This window comes from Drosophila tropicalis, unplaced genomic scaffold, assembly GCF_018151085.1.
Source record: "Drosophila tropicalis isolate 14030-0801.00 unplaced genomic scaffold, ASM1815108v1 contig_158, whole genome shotgun sequence".
Taxonomy (NCBI): Eukaryota; Metazoa; Arthropoda; class Insecta; order Diptera; family Drosophilidae; genus Drosophila; species Drosophila tropicalis.
The window spans coordinates 7,331,504-7,349,256 of record NW_027172602.1 but is presented as its reverse complement, the minus strand read 5'-3'; the positions used below and the strand labels follow the sequence as shown (position 1 = coordinate 7,349,256).

The following is a 17,753-nucleotide window of genomic DNA, read 5'->3' as shown; positions in this document are numbered from 1 at the left end:
TCACTACCCTTTCCTTTCCTTTCCCCTATTCAATTAATTGCAAAATTCCTTTTCCTTTGCTCTGGTCCATCCGACTCTCAATGTCATCTTGATTTAATTAGAAGCTGATGTTATATTAAGCCTGATTATCATAATTTACACAAACGACGGGTCGCAATATTTTGCCTCTGAGTGCTTTGAAAGATGCGGGTCTTGTGATGAAAAGCTGTTAAAAGCCGCTCAGTGTCGCTACCCAGTGGCGCCTGTAACCTGTTGGCGCTAAAAACTACCACGATAGTATTTAAATACTACACAACGTTGCCAGACTGCCGCTGATTGTAGTTTTAATTTCAGTATGGGTATTTTCTTGTTTTAGGCTCCATCAAAAGATTAAGTATACGTCAAGAAGTACATGCCGGTTATCCTGTCAATAGCCAAGTGTGACCAATAGGCAAAAATTAATTGGAAGTTACAGAAGACTCCATGTTTTTGGAATCAAAAATTTAACACTTATCCTCATCCTTGGAGTTCCTTGGCAAGTCTGGCAAGTCGATCTAAAATACCACAATTGGTCCACATTAACCCGATCCTGATCCTGAGGCAAATCTTCCGGCAATTTCTTGACAATTACAAATACAAAATCAAATGTTACGTAGCCTGACAGTCAAGGTTAGGCCGAATTGCCTAATCGAAACACCAAAATGGTGCATGCTGGGAAAACACACTCGTCGCTATGCCAGCGAGCAGGAACCCAATCTCGAGCCCATAGTCATGAGCACAGATGTCTTCGATGGCCCTAAATTGGATGTTACACAGCCGCCATTAATTACGATGCACGGCCTCTTTGGATCAAAACAAAATTGGCGCGGGATAAGCAAAGCCTTGTCCCAGAAAACCAATCGTCGGGTGAGTTTTTAACCTTGGCCTTGATTTGTGTTAAACTTATGTTAACTTCCGCACAGATCTACACGGTGGATGCCCGTAATCATGGCGATAGTCCGCATACCACTGTCCACAGCTCTGATTCAATGTCAGCGGATGTGGTGGCATTTATGGAAGCCAGAAAACTGGAGAAAGCATGCCTTATGGGTCACAGTATGGGCGGACGCACAATGATGTACTTTGCCCTAAAGTATGTACGTATAAATAAGGCATTCCCGTATACCAACTTAATGTTCATTCACCTCGATTCGATTTAGCCCCAGTTGACGGATCGTTTAATTGTGGTTGATATATCGCCAATTGCTGTGCCCCGATCTACCAATGAAATGGTACGCATATTTGATGCCATGATAAACATGACAGTTTCCCCATCCGTGTCCATGTCCGAGGGACGAAAACTAGTCCGAGAGCAAATCAAACAGGCTACTGACTCAAATGAAACAGTGGACTTTATAATGCTCAATCTGAGAAAGGATCCTCAGACGGGAGTGTAAGTAGAAAACATAATATATGGTAAGAATCGATTAACATCTTTCATCTACACCTTGACTTTAGCTTCTCCTGGGCATGCAATGCACAATTGTTGCGCGATTTTCTGCCAAAATTTCAGAAATATGGCTCGAAACTCTCCGGCCTGCCACCATATACGGGACCAACCACATTTATATGCGGCACTCATTCTCCCTACATGAAGTAAGCAAGCCAGCTAAGTCTAATCCCTCTCCATTGATCAATATTACATCTCTTTGCAGGCGCGATCATTGGCCACAAATTCTGGAACTATTCCCAAATGCCAGTATTCATTGGCTTGAGACTGGACATTTGGTGCACTTTGAGCAACCACAACAATTCCTAAGCATTGTCGGAGATTTTATCAATCAGCCTTAATGCCAAATTTCAAATTCATTAAGTTTAGCGCAAATTTTTAGTCACGATATTAGAATAATACATCTCAAGTTGAAAATCGTTAACATGGACTTTGATAATATATATTTAACGATAAACTAAACCAACCATCAAGTACCTGTCAAAGGCAAACAACTTTTGAGTTCAGTTAGTTTGAGTTACTACGATGTCAAAGACAAAAAAACGACCATTAAAGATTTTAAATGATCACCATTTGTGGTTGCAATGAAATTTGTGATCCTTTTTCTGGTTCAAAATGCAACAAGTCGGAGAATTTGATACGAAATCGGGAATCTTTTGTTGAGAATTTAAGCTTTTATATGTAAATAGTCTCAATATTCAAAAAATTATAGTTTTCTTTCATTGTTTTTGTTATGTACATTTAAAATGTAATTCCCTTTTCGGTTTATTTTTCACTGGTTCTTTCTTTTCATATCATTTGTCATCGTTTAAAGTACATTTTAGTTTTTTTTTTTTTTTTTTTTTGTTTGTTTTGTTTTTCCTCTTGTTGTTGTTTTATGTTTAAAAATATATATACACAGACACATATACACAAAATTCATAAAGAAGCTGAATAAAAAGTTGTATGCCCAGCATATGTATATGCATGTGTGTGTGAGTGTGTGTGTGTTTGTTATAAATATAAGTGTGTGTGTTTGTGTGTTGCTTAAAATTACGAACAACAAATAAATAATAAAAAAAAAAGGTTACAAAATTGAGATACTCAAGGGGAAGAGGATAAAGGTGGAATCACATTGCACTTATAAATTATATATGTATGTAGATATAAAATTGAAATAATTTCATTTAAAAATAAAGTGAACACAGTTTGCGTGTGGTGTGTGTGTGTGAGTGTCGTAGTATGTGTGAATGACTGTGTGTCGTAAATACATTAAAAAGGAATGGTGGGTAAAACGTTTGTGCTAAGGCTAAAATGGTTTACATTTCTTGATGTGTGAGTGTGTGTGTGTAGGTGTGAAATAGTCATTAATTTGATCTCAACATTTCTTAAGGTTCGTTTCTTTTGTTTTTGCTCTAGGTTTTTTTTGTTTTTTTTATGTATGTATTGTATATATATGTTGATTTCAATTTGGTTAGACTATAATGCCGCCATCGTATGCATAGTCGGCCTTGTTGTGCATAACAAGTCGATTTTCCACGAAGTAAAAGCTGTCCGAGCGCGTCTCAAATGGGCTCGATATCATTTCAGCAACTATAAAAAATATAAACATACTGAATAATTATGAACTTAAAAACATTCTTAAGTCAATTTCAAATCTCATTAACCCGAATTTCTAGGTCAGGATCTCCTCACTTTTAAAAAAACAAAGTTTATTTCATACTTACCTAGGTCTGGTGGAAGATTAGGAAACTCGTATATGTGCTCGCAAGTGTTTTTGGAATATGGAATGCAATAGCCAAATTCAAAATCGAATGTCTTTAGCAAACGATCACGGAAAAAGTGACGTTCAATCATACGGAAATTGTTCACTGGCTGGCTGCCCACTGTGAATTCCACACTGAAAGCACAAAAGGATGATAAAGTACAATCATTATAATAATATATGTATGTGTGTATACGGGGGACACTTACGTGGCACCCACAGTTTTCAGATTGAGGAATGCAGGCGTAAATTGATAACGCACATAGCGCCCGGCATTCGGATCGGCAGTGTCTTCTAGTGATAGCTCCTCGGCGGCAGCCAGCATTGTATCTTCAACGGATAGGCCATCTGGAAATTGCTCACTGGGCGGCTTGGCAATCTCAAAGAGTACCGCACCGCTCTCTAGATCACGGATTTTAAAGCGTGTAAAGTCAATTTCGAACACATTGGCGTTTGCCGAGCAGAGATAATCATCGGTGATTTTAGTGAGATGGAGTACATCCTCGGGACTGACATTGGATTCTTCTAATGGGTTCCGTTTGCAATCAGCACCAGGTCCTACCAGGCCAGTGGCGGAACCACCTCCAACTCCAACACCGACACCTACAGCAGATGCAGCCACAGAGGAAGCGGAATTGTTGGCTTCATTTGCCGAGTTGGTGGTGTTGCTGCTTGAATTGGATGCGGAGGAAGCGTTTTGCACTGGATTCAGTTGCTTGCCAACGACAGACATGGCCGACAGAGTGGACCGGGGTGCCGGGGGTAGGAAATGAAGGATGTGGATGATGAGATCCTTTCCTGTCGTCTCCTGTCACCTGTTTAATGACTATCTACACTGCTCTACACTGGAAAAAAAAAATTAAAAATTGAGAAAAGAAATAAGAGAACAAGAAAAATAAGAAAAAGTTTGTTAAACTTGAGCCAAACAACAACAACAACAACATCAACCCTTGACGACGCGACCCAATTTCTGCGCTCTGCTTTGGCACAACAACCCCCTCCTCTCCAGTGTCACCTACCACTCTTCATCATACACTCACACTTGCACGCACGCACACACACACACCCTCCTCCTTTTCTGTCCATTGGCCGTGTCAATAATTTTTTTTTTTTTTTGCAACTTGCCTTTGTTTGTTTTGTTTGTCGTGGCGCCCCACTTGGCTGCTGCTGCGGCTGGTCTTGTTAAATTAAATGCATCGCTTACATGCACACTTAGTTAGCATGAATTTATTTCAAATATCAGGCATTTGTTATTTAATTTAAATACAAATTCACTTTAGCAACAACAACAACTTTTCTCCTCTGCAATTCCAAGCATGGACACGAACCACTAGTGCTGCCAAAATATTGCAGTAGTATCGATATTATCGAATTTCGATAAAAATATCGATATAATTTTCTTAATATCGATGTGTCGAAAAAATGGTCACATTAACGGTTAACGGTTTTTGAATAATGGCTTTGTTTTAATTTTGTCCCCTTAAAAAAGAAGAAATGGATCGTTTTGTGGGCAAAGTACGTAAGTGTTATTTACAAATCACAATGAAAAGGCGTAGAATTATACCTCTGGCCTATATTACAATTGTTAAAGATTTATAAAATCTTATGTTCTCTTTTCTATTCTGTAGAATTGATTTAGATTTGAAATAGGTTTATGTTTTATAACCGTATATAATATTGATATTTTTGGTGAATATTATTAGCTATTTATTTTGCTGCATCGAGTTTGCCTGAGGTGGCTGTAAAATCAGCTGTTCTCTGATTATGGACGTCGCCAATGTGTCCCCTTAACTGCTGTCGGTAATCGAATCAGCTGTTTTGACAATCGGTACTAGTGAGTCCGAGAATAGTTCCAACAATAAAAAATGCAAAAGCATCAATATCGATAGTGTTGTTTTCCCCATTCCGTACTTTTTCAATAGCAAAATTTCTCGTATTGTTTATCTCGCTAATAGCATAAAAACGAAGAGACTGAGAACAGAGTCTGCGTTTGCTATTTCCAAATAATAGTAAACCAAATAGAGCAAACGTGAGGGGTGGTCGGACTAAAAGGGGTAGAGCGAGCCCCGCAACTAAAATCTTAAGAGCCGGGATTTCCTTTCGGAAAAGGAGAGAAAGGATATGATAATAGTTGTAGTTTTTTTCTAAGTGTGTGCGCGTATACATATGTGTGTGCTCGATTGGATTGTGAGCGTGAGAAAGCTGACGCACTGTGCATTTAATTGCACAAATCAAGTCAAGTGGTTGCAGAAGTAAACACGGCGAGATTGGCCGTGAACAATCCCCCATACCACTTAATACCACTGCAGCTGCTACCCTTACACCTACCCCTAACACCCCCACCATCAGTAGAATTCGCTCGCGTTCGGTCTTCGTTAACTAAAAGAAAAATCACAATCTGGCTGCAAAATTCGGTAGTGTAGTGTTGGTGTGTTCAGTCTTTGTCTTTGGAGGGCAAACGACAAACCTCCATTAATATAGGGGAAAAAGAACACGGAGGAGTAGGAGAAGGTGAAGAAACAGAAATGGATGTCCTGGAACTGTTGCGTGCGAGTGCCAATGGCTGTTACAACACAATATTCTCAGATGCCTGGAGTCAATATGTGTCTCGGCAGATTACATCGTCGGTGAGTTTTGAAAAAAAAAGTTCTAGCCAGAGGGTTGAGTGGAGGGAGGGAAGATGAAAAAGGGTGATGCATGATCGCGCGCGCAAAATCAGTTGCAATTGGTTTATTGTTTAGGCTAATAATAGTAGTAGTAGTAGTAATAGTTGTGGTATAGGCCCCCTTTTCCTCTCTTACCCGCTACCCTTCTTCGCTCATCCACCCACATACATATAGACATACATATTTCTATGTGCGTGAGCAAGTGGCTTTGTTGCTCTCTCTCTCCCTTCCTCTTTCTCTCTCTCCGTTAGATTAAAAACAGCTGCCTTTTACCTTGGCCATTGTTGTTATACATATGTAGTTATCTCTTTTTATCATGGTGTGTTACACTTCCGTCAATAACAACAAGGAAGCATAAGAGAATAAAGTTCGTTGTGCAGTGTAACGACATGGCAATACACTATATTTACGTACATACATACACACATTCATACATAAGCACAGTTAGAATTAAATAGATTAAAATTTGTATGTGTGCCTGTGAGTTCTTTTGTCTTCCAAAGAATATTATTTTATCTTAATGATTAGCAGACAAAAATAAATGTAGAATATTAAAAACAACTCTATCTAGAGATATTAAAAAGAAAATTTGTTGGTTAATGTAGCCGACCTGTTAACACACTGCGACATATGTATGTACATACATAAGTAAATAGAAACTCGAATAAAGAAAAATGTATATCTATGTACATATGTTTGTATACGTTACTTTTCAAAATTTTCCAACTGTGGAATAGTTTTACTAAAATATGTATGTCGAAACTATGTGACTTAATCTTAACAAAATGGGGAAACAAGCAATGAATGCATAAACTCGCTCTACTCATGTTTCTTATCAGAAGACAAAAAAAAAGAAAACAAAATACTTTTTATGTGTGTACAGATTTCTGTCATAATTTAATATACGCTTATTGCAAGGTCAATTAATTTCCGTAGGGTTTAAACAAGAAAACAAGTCGACTTAAAGATACTTTGCAAAAGAAGTTTACCGTTACAATATGCAAATTGTTTAATTTGATTCCCCATCCAAGTCGAGTCTTCATTTTGATTTTTATTTTTAACCAAAATAAAAAGTAACGTATTTTGGATTCACGATCCTCCACGCCCATTAATCCTTTGTTCAAAAATGATTCACTTGCGCTTCAAATGACATTATGTATGAATAATTTGAGTAATTCTAGATCAATCAACGGATGATCAACCCGAAATAAAATATTCAAAAAGGGGTAAACTGTGGAAAATTTAAATACATTTGTATGTATGTATGAATGTATGTAACCCTAATATTCTCACGACTTACATGTGTACATAGAAATGAACGATGGAAAATACATATTCAAGAAGAGCCTCCAACACTCTTATCGCTAATTTATTAACTGATAATGATAATGAAACACTGACCCCGAAATAAAAAGAAGGGGCTCTCAAGCGTAGCTGATTTCTGTTTTATAAGTACAAATGTACATACATACATATGTATGTATACAAAACAGACTATGTAACTATAGTAAGCATACATGAAGGTTCATATTCATGTTCATGTTGTTTCGCTAATCACTAGCACGTGCAGTCTCTCTTCTTTTCTTTACTTACCGTTTTGTCTAAATCATTTTGCCATAATTCAATTAACCCCTTGGGGCCAAATCAATTTAAATAGGCAACCCCCCAACCCCAGTCACTTGTGACTTATTTTTGGTTACTTAGACTTGAATTGTCTGTGAAATCTATCTACAACATACAAATGTATGTATGTATGTATGTATTTATCACTGCAAACAATAAATAGAGTAAATCGAATAAAAAATTAGCAAAGTATGACTGATTGTTCACACCTGCCTAGGGTTTTTTTTTTTTTTTTTGGTGTTGTGGCAAGGTAATCAGCAATCCATATAACAACATGGCCTTTTTGAAAACTTGAACCAAAAAACCATGTGCCTAATAATATGTGATCAGTAGACGACTTCCTCCCAAAAACCCACCACCCACTTTTCAATATAAAACATACATTCATACATATACAAATACATATGTACATATATATATTACACATGGAGGGGACTTATAACGTACATTTGTAGTCATCTGATTTTGTTATTAATTAACACCCCATCAACTAAAAATAAAAAGAGCAACGTTTCTTCTACTTGTAGGGTATCCAATATTCTTGCTAATAGAATGTTGAGATTCCAAACATATGTACATACATGCAATTGCAATTGCATTTAAAGTTCAATTAAAGTTGATAATTAATTACAGGAAGAGGGCTTACATAAACATACATATGTATGTATGTATGTGTAGGCAAATATCTGGCCAATTGGAATCTCAAGATTCCATCTTCTTCTATCTTCTTTTGCTCCATGATCTACTCAAACGAAACAGGTGGAGTTTGTTTTCATGTAAAGCTATACTTATAGAGAATAAAACGGCAAAAGAAAACCAGTAACCGATAAAAGTAACACTTAATTAGCTTATGTTTTATCTATTTAAAATTGACGACAGATATTCAACAGATAATATTTATTAATTCTTTAAGAGAATTTTAAGTCTGCCCAAGAATCGTATCCCTAGATAAGTCAGAACTTTGGCAAATTTCGTTCTGTAACTGTCTCTTTCTCTTCCTCTTCTCTTAACCTTTTTAAATACTTAACCAACACTGATCGATCCTTTTTTAATCTTCATTGTTTTGTTGTTTATTTAAGCAGTTGTACCTGTACATCGCCTTGGGCGTTCTAACCCTGCTCTTCGTGGCCTGGTTCATATATTTCAAACGTCTCGCACGTTTACGGCTGCGTGATGAAATTGCCAGATCATTGAACGCCGTCACCTCAGCCTCTGGAGGGGATTTGCGCGGCTTGAGATTTCGCAAACGCGACAAAATGCTCTTCTATGGTCGGAGAATGTTGCGCAAAATGAAAAATGTCAGCGGACAAATGTATAGCAGCGGCAAAGGCTACAAGAGGCGGGCGGTAATGCGGTTCGCTCGACGCATACTTCAGCTGCGACGTGAGAATATGCCGCTGGAGATGAGGACAGTGGAACCGCCGGCGGAATATCTCGAGGAGACAATCGAGGGGAGTGATCGTGTGCCACCGGATGCTCTATATATGCTTCAGAGTATACGCATCTTTGGGCACTTTGAGAAGCCAGTTTTTCTTAAATTATGCAAGCATACCCAGGTGCTGGAGCTAATGGCTGGCGACTATCTATTCAAGATCACCGATGCCGATGACAGTGTCTATATTGTTCAATCGGGCATGATCAATGTGTATATCTCGAATGCGGATGGCAGCACATTGTCTCTGAAGACAGTGCGTAAAGGAGAATCAGTGACATCGCTGCTCAGTTTCATCGATGTGCTATCCGGTAATCCAAGTTACTATAAAACGGTTACGGCCAAAGCCATGGAGAAATCCGTCGTAATACGTTTACCCATGCAGGTTAGCGGCTATGCTGAAATCTCCGTGTCTTGACCATAACTGATCATGTTTATTTTTTTGCAGGCATTTGAGGAGGTGTTCCGTGAGAATCCCGATGTAATGATACGTGTTATTCAAGTCATCATGATTCGATTGCAGCGCGTCCTATTTACTGCTCTTCGCAATTATCTTGGCCTCAATGCTGAGCTTGTCCAGAATCATATGCGTAATAAGAGCATAACAGTTTCCGGACATCTCAACTCGCAATCTCAATCGTCGCAATCGATGCGGCAGCAGACGACAGCAACGGCAACTGGTGGAACATCGGCTACATCGGCTTTGGGGGGTCAGCAATTGCCAACCGCCGTTCCATCGTTGCCGCTGCAGCGACAACCGCCGCCGCCTTCCATTGCGCCGCCTTCGCGTCACTCACGCGAAGAGCATACCCTGTCGGGTCCGAATACACATAGTGGCAACAATGTTCAATTGCCTGAAGTGCATGGAGATGCGCCAAACATTGATATCTATCATCAGCAACAGCATGGTGGTAGCACCTCGACGGGCAATTTGTCTACGCGACGTGGCTCTTTGGTTCAAACGTCAATCGTCGGCGGAGGAGGAGGAGGTGGTTCGACGGCTCAGGAAGGAGGATGTGCTGCAGGTGGTGTTCCAACTATAGATATGCGTCTTATTCAGTCATCGGCAGTGGAAAGTTTACGCAAAGAGCTTGGCCTGCCCGAAGAGGATGCGCAAATAATTGAGCCATTTGTTGAAGTTCGTGAACTAGAACCCAATGTCACTCTCATAACGGAGGGCAATGCCGATGATGTTTGCATATGGTTTGTAATGACTGGCACCTTGGCGGTTTACCAAGGAGTTGCAGATGCCACACGGTCCTCCACTGCCACCACCAAATCAGATAAATCTGATTTGCTTATACATTTTGTCCATCCGGGTGAAATTGTTGGCGGTTTGGCCATGCTAACCGGCGAGGCTAGTGCCTATACGATTCGGTCGCGAAATAATAGTCGTGTGGCCTATATAAGACGTGCGGCAATTTATCAGTAAGTGACTCATTCCATCACAACTTCTTGTATAATCTCTATCTCATCAATTATCTGTAGGATTATGCGACAGCGTCCTCGCATAGTTTTGGATCTGGGGAATGGTGTGGTGCGCCGTCTCTCTCCCTTGGTACGCCAATGTGATTATGCCTTGGACTGGATCTTTCTGGAGTCCGGGCGTGCCGTCTATCGTCAGGATGAGAGCAGTGATAGCACTTACATTGTATTGAGTGGTCGTATGCGTTCAGTGATTACCAATCCGGGTGGCAAAAAGGAAATTGTCGGTGAATATGGCAAAGGAGATCTTGTGGGCATTGTTGAGATGATCACAGAGACATCAAGGACCACCACTGTTATGGCGGTGCGTGACTCCGAATTGGCCAAATTGCCAGAGGGCTTGTTCAATGCCATCAAATTGCGTTATCCAATTGTGGTTACAAAGCTAATTAGTTTTCTAAGTCATCGGTTTTTGGGTTCCATGCAGACACGTGGCAGCACGGGGGCACCAGGTGCGCCAGTTGAGGCTAATCCGGTAACGCACAAGTATTCAACAGTAGCTCTAGTGCCCATTACAGATGAAGTGCCGCTAACGCCATTCACCTATGAGCTATATCATTCACTATGTGCCATAGGTAAGCAGTATTTCCATGTTTTCCTCTCTCCTTATCTTTCTCTAAAGTATTAATCTCTTCGTCTTTGTCAATTATAGGCCCCGTTTTACGTCTCACCTCGGAGGTGGTACGCAAGCAGCTGGGTCAAAACATTTTTGATGCCGCAAATGAGTATCGTTTGACCTCATGGCTTGCCCAGCAAGAGGATCGTAACATTATCACATTATATCAGTGTGATAATTCGTTAAGTCCTTGGACCCATCGTTGTATGCGTCAAGCGGACGTGATTCTAATTGTCGGCCTTGGGGATCGTTCACATTTGGTTGGGAAATTTGAACGTGAAATCGATCGTCTTGCCATGCGCACACAAAAGGAGCTAGTGCTCCTCTATCCAGAGACAACAAATGCCAAACCAGCCAATACACTCAGTTGGCTAAATGCTCGTCCCTGGGTAACTAAGCATCATCATGTGCTCTGTGTAAAGCGTATTTTCACTCGCAAAAGTCAATATCGAATTGTAAGTTAACCAAGAAAAAGAAAATTGCTCGCTTTAGGTTTGTTCTTAAATGGTTTAACCTATTTTTTAGAATGATCTCTACAGTCGTGTCCTGCTATCGGAGCCAAATATGCATTCCGATTTCTCACGTTTGGCCCGTTGGCTAACGGGCAATTCCATTGGACTGGTATTGGGCGGTGGCGGTGCTCGAGGCGCTGCCCATATTGGCATGCTCAAGGCCATACAAGAGGCTGGTATACCCATCGATATGGTTGGTGGTGTTAGCATTGGTGCCCTAATGGGTGCCCTCTGGTGCTCCGAGAGAAATATCACCACAGTAACGCAAAAGGCGCGACAGTGGTCGAAAGTAAGTAATGATTCACCACTAATAGGCACAACATTTTAACGTTTTATATTCCTTATCTAGAAAATGACAAAATGGTTCCTACAATTGCTGGATCTTACCTATCCCATTACATCAATGTTTTCGGGCCGTGAATTCAACAAGACCATACATGATACATTTGGTGATGTGAGCATTGAGGATCTGTGGATACCCTATTTCACACTGACCACCGATATCACCGCCAGTTGCCATCGCATTCACACAAACGGTGAGTGAGTGTATATTGTGAGGTGTAGTAGAGTAGCTTGCTGTCGGATAACATTTGCTTCCATTACTTCTATCTATCTACCATCTACATATGTATGTATCTATTTAAAATTATTTTCTTTTGCTTCTTCAAATTTCCTTGCAAGGGACTTAAAATGTTTTAATATTTATTTCGATTTGTCGACGCTTTGCTATCTCATATTCTGTTAACAACCTGCAAGGGTATCTAATTTTTCGGTGTGCCGAAGTTATCTTTTTGTATATTATTTTTTGGGTTATAAACATTTTATTTGTTATCGTTTCGTGTTTGTTGTTGTGTTCTAATTATGCTCGATCCCTTGACTTGTTATACAAAACATATCCATACATACATACAAAGTTATTTGGCTTTCTTGTAGTTTTTTAGGCATTTATGCATGTCTGCCTGTCGTTTTCACCATAATACATATGTCTTAAAGGGAGATTTCGGACAAATTAGATTTGGATTTTCATCGATATTGTTCTTAATGAAAATCGAAAGTAATCAAAGAAATCTATAATCTGATGAAATTCTTCCTGAAAGCACATTGTGGTCCTTTTAACACTCGTGCACCCACAACACAACACACCCGAACACACACACACACACACACACACACACACACACACCTACTGAGTCGACCCACACACATACAAATACATACATACATACGTTCAGGATAGTGGCAACATAAAACTGGCAAATCGTTTTTGTTGCTTTCAAATTAAAGTCACAAACAATTTGATGCTGTGCTTGATGTCTTAGCTAGAATCTAATCCTGCTAACTTTACCAGGTCCAAGACGGTGGTACCCTATCTCGTATTCCTTACTTCCTAACCCTAACCCTAATCTTACAAAAAAAAAAAAAAAAAAAAAAATAATTACAAGAAAATGTCGCCCATCGCTTAAAGCTGTTTCTTTCTCTCTCTCTCTCTCTCTCTCTCTTTCTCTTTTTTATCTTCCCAATACCAACAATTTAAACATACACGCACACCTGATTACAACAACAACAACTACTACTACTGGTCCATATATCGTTACAAAATCCAACAACCAATTGTCGTTGCCAATTCTCCTCCATCCATCCAACCAATCCAATCCTCAAAAAAAAAAAAAAAAAAAAAAAAACTCTAAAACTAAATGCAGGATCTCTGTGGCGTTATGTACGCTCATCCATGTCGCTAAGCGGCTATATGCCACCACTCTGTGATCCAAAAGATGGACATCTTCTGCTGGATGGCGGCTATGTAAATAATTTGCCAGGTAAATAAAATAACAACAAAACCAAATTAGCAAAACCTAAACCTAGAGATACGAATCGAATTACCGTTAATTACATTTTATTTTCGTTTTGTCTAAAAATTCAGAGCTGGTTGGCGGCGTAGAGTGTTGGATGAAATCTATTAAATAAGTTTACAAATTATATGTTTGCATGTATATATATGTATAGTATAGAAACTGCATATATATGTATACAAATGTATTCTGCAAAATTTGTCAGTTTTTTGTTTTTAAATTATTCGTAAAACCGTTACGCGTTGCTATTTCTATGTCCATTTCTATGTCGCTTTTTTGCATTGTGTTGGCAACTCTGCAAATTCCTTTATCGCTTATCGATAACCTCGAGCGGTTCCAACGGAACTCCTCCGACGTTCAAACAGCTGGCATTGTTGTCTGTCTTAAATCTCCCATCCACCCACTATCCCTACCACCCCCGACCCCACTTCAACACACCAACACACTCACACATAGTACACAAACAAAGAGTGCACACACACACACACCATTATATTTTCTTTATCTCCGTAATACATTTTTCAAATTTCCTTTAATATATAGTTTCAGTTTTGTATTATTACTTTTTGTTTTGTGTAATTTATAGTAACATTTTTGAGTGGCTTTTTTAATTTGTATTTGTAGAGTGTATTGTGAATAACTAAATCATAATTTCATTTGTAGTTAGCAACAAAAATTCAAGCAAACTGTAAACCGTTACTTGCAATCACAACAACAACGGTATAACATTTGTGTCTACCTTTCTCTCTCTCTCTCTCTCTGTTTCTTTCTTTCTTTCTTTCTCCTTGTGCCATTAAAATTTATCCTTTCACACACACACACCCACACACACACATTTACACATATATCTCACACCCTCTCCTACCACCCACCTCCTACACTGTCTGCATCACATACATATGTAACTCCGTGTGCTGTTGTTGTACCCCCGCTATTTGTAATACCAATCATCAGGTCACCTGTGGCGCTATTGTCGTGCCAGTATGTCCATTGCCGGTGTCTTTCCGCCCTTCTGTGATTATCGGGATGGCCATTTGCTGCTCGATGGCTGTTATACAAACAATGTGCCAGGTAAAAAAAAACAACAAACAAAAACATAAAGCAACAAGCAACAATTTTACAATACTACAAATTCGTGTAATTCCAACGCTCTGCGCTCAAAAACCTTAAAACTCTCAACAAACTGCTTCATACATCATAAGAGCATTTTTTTCTTTTAGGTTTAAGGTAGTAATTTATCTGCTCTCTGCCTAGAGTCATTAGAAAATTTCAGAAATTAATTGCCAATAAGGATTAAGTTGTGAAAAAATTTCAAATATTTAACACTTGCAGGTCTGAATTTTAAATAAGGAAATTAAAAATTATTTGAATGGTTTTTTTTTAATACTATAGCCATAGAGGTTAGCCGACAAATATAGTAAAGATTTGATAAAACTAAGCTAGCTATGGGCAACATTGATCCTGAAAAGGACTAGTTAGTCCTATTATAGCTATTACCCAAATTAGTGAAATTCTTAAAGCAAATAGCAATCGTAATGAATGGTCAAGTTAGCACAAATAGAAATGATTTTTAAGGGAAATAAAACTTAGTTTTAGGGACATTTCGTTTAAATCTTTTATTTATCAATTAAGACTTTTTTAAGCATTTCTTCATATACCTATTCTTAAAATTTATTTATTTTTTAACTAAAACAAACTTATTATGCACGATCCCGGCCTAAACCAAAACAAATTAAATTGTTATACTTGACTTGAAATGGCAATGGCATTAACATTTATTTAGCCGATGTGATGCACAATTTGGGAGCTGCTCATATAATTGCCATTGATGTGGGCTCTCAGGATGACACCGATCTAACAAATTATGGTGATGATCTAAGTGGCTGGTGGTTGCTTTATAAAAAATGGAATCCCTTCACCTCACCAGTTAAGGTGCCCGATTTGCCCGATATACAATCTCGTCTGGCTTATGTGTCCTGTGTGAGACAGCTTGAAGTGAGTGGCTGTGATTTTCTCTAATATTTGTCATTCTCATCTCGTTTTCGTTTGTTTGTTGATTTAGGAGGTAAAAAATTCGGATTACTGCGAATATATTCGGCCGCCAATTGACAAATACAAGACACTGGCCTTTGGCAGCTTTGATGAGATCCGCGATGTGGGCTATGTTTTTGGCAAAAACTACTTCGAGAGCATGGCCAAGGCGGGTCGTTTGGGACGTTTCAATCAATGGTTCAATAAGGAGCCACCCAAGCGTGGCAATCACGCATCGCTCAATGAGTATACGTTTATTGATTTAGCTCAAATTGTCTGCAAATTACCCGAAACGTATGCTGTGAACACTGCAGAGATATTCAGTGAGGATGAGGACTGTGATGGTTATATATCGGAGCCAAGTACGCTAAATACGGTAAATATACATATACATATGCATGCTAACTGAACACACAATGTATGTATGTATGTATGATTTGCAATTGGAATTCATCGTTTTATTCACAGGATCGTCGCATTCAGGTGCCACGGGCTGGTAACTCATTGTCGTTATCAGAGGCTGAAATGGATTCCGATGTGGAGATTGATTTCAGAAGCGATAGTAAAAAGGATAAAGCAACTCAATCAACACCGCCTATTCCTGGCAAAGACAGCGAAGATAAAATTGATGCGGTGGATAGAATACCTTTATCAACACTAGAGGACCCATTGACTGACCAAGAGGAAAGCAACGAGACTGATCAGGAAACGCCGCGGCCGATGAAAGATGGCACAAACACAATGACAACCCAAACGACGTCACCCATAATGGATGCTGGTTCGGAATGGGCAGTCAGCGAGTCAGAGTTAGAAAAGGAGAATAAAAATGTCAATACCAAAAACTAAGCAATAGATAATTATCTGGATATATGGATCTATGTCACCCAGCACGACCACCACCACCTCCACCTTCTCTTTATCCAAAAATTACTAGGCCAACGAAAGAAAATGAAAAACAAACATTAAATTGAATGAAATTGGTTATTCGTGCAAATTTAAATTTAAAAATTAATTTAGGCTTTAGTTTTACGTTTTTTGTTTTGTTTTTTCCCATCGCGCCATCGACTCCAGATAGAATTTTAGAAATTTTTGTGTATATATATAACTAGAGATATATGTATCTTTGCTGAAACATCCCTTGCTCTCTATCTATCTCTCTCTCTCTCCTTCTATCAATACCTGAACCACCAACCCAATCACCTGCCACTTGAAAATATTGCACATGACATTTATTTTATAGTTTTAGCTATATATACAAATTGTTTCTTTTATGAACATATTTCCTCTCAATTTTTCCCCCCCTCTCTTTTTCGGAAAATAAACAATTGAAAGTACAATGGAAATTGTTTACTATTCGGGATTTAACACTTAAGCTTGATGGTTATTTGTAATAAGCTAATTTAACCAAGGACAATGATTAAAGCAAAATTTTGTTCAAATTTCAAAAGAAAAATTAAAGAGACACTGGCTACGTGTGAAATTTCTATGTGAAATGCCAGGCATTTAGTTCAACAAATCAAAATGTCCGATGCAGATTTATAATAATATAATACACGAATTTATAAAGCAATATTTTGGGGATGTAGGATGAATAAACTATTTTAATTACTGATCCAGACGGGAGGCTATCCATCTGAAACTATCACAATGAATTTGTCGATCGGCTTAAAATGTATATAACTCGATTTAAGTAAATTTAAGTAAAAAGCGAATATGTAAATACTAAAATAAAGTGAACAAATGGCAATTTAATATTAGAGATGTTTTTTTTTTTTTTTTTTTAACTGGGCTAAGTACAAAAAAGTTAAGTGTAAACGAAAAATTTATTAAAAATGTTATAGATATCAAATCCGTAGATACTTACCTTCGATTTCCTGATTTTCCTTACTAAAAACAAACAAAATTAAATATTTTCTCAACAAGTCAAGATATTTTTTTTATCGTTTGTTTACTTGGGAGCATAAATCTTGGAATTACATTGTGTAAACTTGTCCTTATATCTTTTCTGTGATTAATAAAAACTAATAACAAAATCTTTCATGCCCACCAAATGCATTCGAATTAGAAAAAAAAAAATAAACACAAGAATAGAAGAAGCTATTTCTAAATAATTCACAATTTGCATTGTTTTGTTTGTTTTTTTTTTATATATGTGTATGAATATTATTTTATATTAACTACATAATTTGCGGTTTAATTTGTTTTGTTTTCAATTATTTGTTTTTTATTTTTTACATGCACAAACTCATGAGGCCAAGTCGATTTTCCATCTTCGTTTTCCTAGTTAAACCTATATATATATATATATATATATATATATGTTTAT

At 38.2% G+C, this 17,753-nt stretch overlaps 3 protein-coding genes across 9 annotated transcripts; 2 read left to right on the top strand and 1 right to left on the bottom strand.

Annotated features, from left to right (window-relative positions):
• Positions 1–332: 332 nt before the first annotated feature.
• LOC137587105 (sn-1-specific diacylglycerol lipase ABHD11) lies at positions 333–2,206 on the top strand. 3 transcript variants are annotated; one of them, XM_068303364.1, is made up of 5 exons: positions 337–885; positions 942–1,111; positions 1,179–1,411; positions 1,477–1,614; positions 1,674–2,206. In XM_068303364.1, the coding sequence occupies exons 2-5, from the start codon at positions 1,058–1,060 to the stop codon at positions 1,807–1,809; spliced, it is 561 nt and encodes a 186-aa protein (XP_068159465.1). In that variant the 5' UTR covers positions 337–885; positions 942–1,057; the 3' UTR covers positions 1,810–2,206. The 3 variants fall into 3 exon arrangements, with proteins under 3 accessions (XP_068159466.1, XP_068159465.1, XP_068159464.1); XM_068303363.1 differs by having other exon boundaries at positions 338–885; positions 942–1,115; XM_068303365.1 differs by lacking the exons at positions 1,477–1,614; positions 1,674–2,206 and having other exon boundaries at positions 333–885; positions 1,179–1,313.
• A 126-nt stretch (positions 2,207–2,332) lies between these two features.
• On the bottom strand, positions 2,333–4,530 carry unc-119 (unc-119 lipid binding chaperone). 2 transcript variants are annotated; one of them, XM_068303366.1, is made up of 4 exons: positions 4,338–4,530; positions 3,422–4,057; positions 3,175–3,347; positions 2,333–3,040 (listed from the first exon to the last, which is right to left on the bottom strand). In XM_068303366.1, the coding sequence occupies exons 2-4, from the start codon at positions 3,943–3,945 to the stop codon at positions 2,922–2,924; spliced, it is 816 nt and encodes a 271-aa protein (XP_068159467.1). In that variant the 5' UTR covers positions 3,946–4,057; positions 4,338–4,530; the 3' UTR covers positions 2,333–2,921. The 2 variants fall into 2 exon arrangements, with proteins under 2 accessions (XP_068159467.1, XP_068159468.1); XM_068303367.1 differs by having other exon boundaries at positions 3,422–4,052.
• Positions 4,531–5,085: 555 nt separating this feature from the next.
• On the top strand, positions 5,086–17,179 carry sws (patatin like phospholipase domain containing sws). Of its 4 annotated transcripts, none has more exons than XM_068300245.1 (11): positions 5,086–5,839; positions 8,584–9,318; positions 9,382–10,361; positions 10,422–10,993; positions 11,071–11,489; positions 11,560–11,835; positions 11,896–12,082; positions 14,351–14,467; positions 15,180–15,391; positions 15,459–15,803; positions 15,896–17,179. In XM_068300245.1, the coding sequence occupies exons 1-11, from the start codon at positions 5,738–5,740 to the stop codon at positions 16,271–16,273; spliced, it is 4,323 nt and encodes a 1,440-aa protein (XP_068156346.1). In that variant the 5' UTR covers positions 5,086–5,737; the 3' UTR covers positions 16,274–17,179. The 4 variants fall into 4 exon arrangements, with proteins under 4 accessions (XP_068156346.1, XP_068156338.1, XP_068156329.1 ...); XM_068300237.1 differs by lacking the exon at positions 14,351–14,467 and adding an exon at positions 13,247–13,363; XM_068300228.1 differs by having other exon boundaries at positions 8,581–9,318.
• Positions 17,180–17,753: the final 574 nt, after the last annotated feature.

Excerpts from the sequence above, each read along its gene's own strand:
- LOC137587105 (XM_068303363.1), top strand. The coding sequence starts at position 625 with ATGTTACGTAGCCTGACAGTCAAGGTTAGGCCGAATTGCCTAATCGAA. Across the intron at positions 886-941 it reads CCCAGAAAACCAATCGTCGG|ATCTACACGGTGGATGCCCG; the intron begins GTGAGTTTTTAA and ends ACTTCCGCACAG. Across the intron at positions 1,116-1,178 it reads TGTACTTTGCCCTAAAGTAT|CCCCAGTTGACGGATCGTTT; the intron begins GTACGTATAAAT and ends GATTCGATTTAG.
- unc-119 (XM_068303366.1), bottom strand. The coding sequence starts at position 3,945 with ATGTCTGTCGTTGGCAAGCAACTGAATCCAGTGCAAAACGCTTCCTCC. Across the intron at positions 3,348-3,421 it reads CTGAAAACTGTGGGTGCCAC|TGTGGAATTCACAGTGGGCA; the intron begins GTAAGTGTCCCC and ends TTGTGCTTTCAG. Across the intron at positions 3,041-3,174 it reads TAATCTTCCACCAGACCTAG|TTGCTGAAATGATATCGAGC; the intron begins GTAAGTATGAAA and ends TATTTTTTATAG.
- sws (XM_068300228.1), top strand. The coding sequence starts at position 5,738 with ATGGATGTCCTGGAACTGTTGCGTGCGAGTGCCAATGGCTGTTACAAC. Across the intron at positions 12,083-14,350 it reads CCATCGCATTCACACAAACG|GTCACCTGTGGCGCTATTGT; the intron begins GTGAGTGAGTGT and ends ACCAATCATCAG. Across the intron at positions 14,468-15,179 it reads TTATACAAACAATGTGCCAG|CCGATGTGATGCACAATTTG; the intron begins GTAAAAAAAAAC and ends ACATTTATTTAG.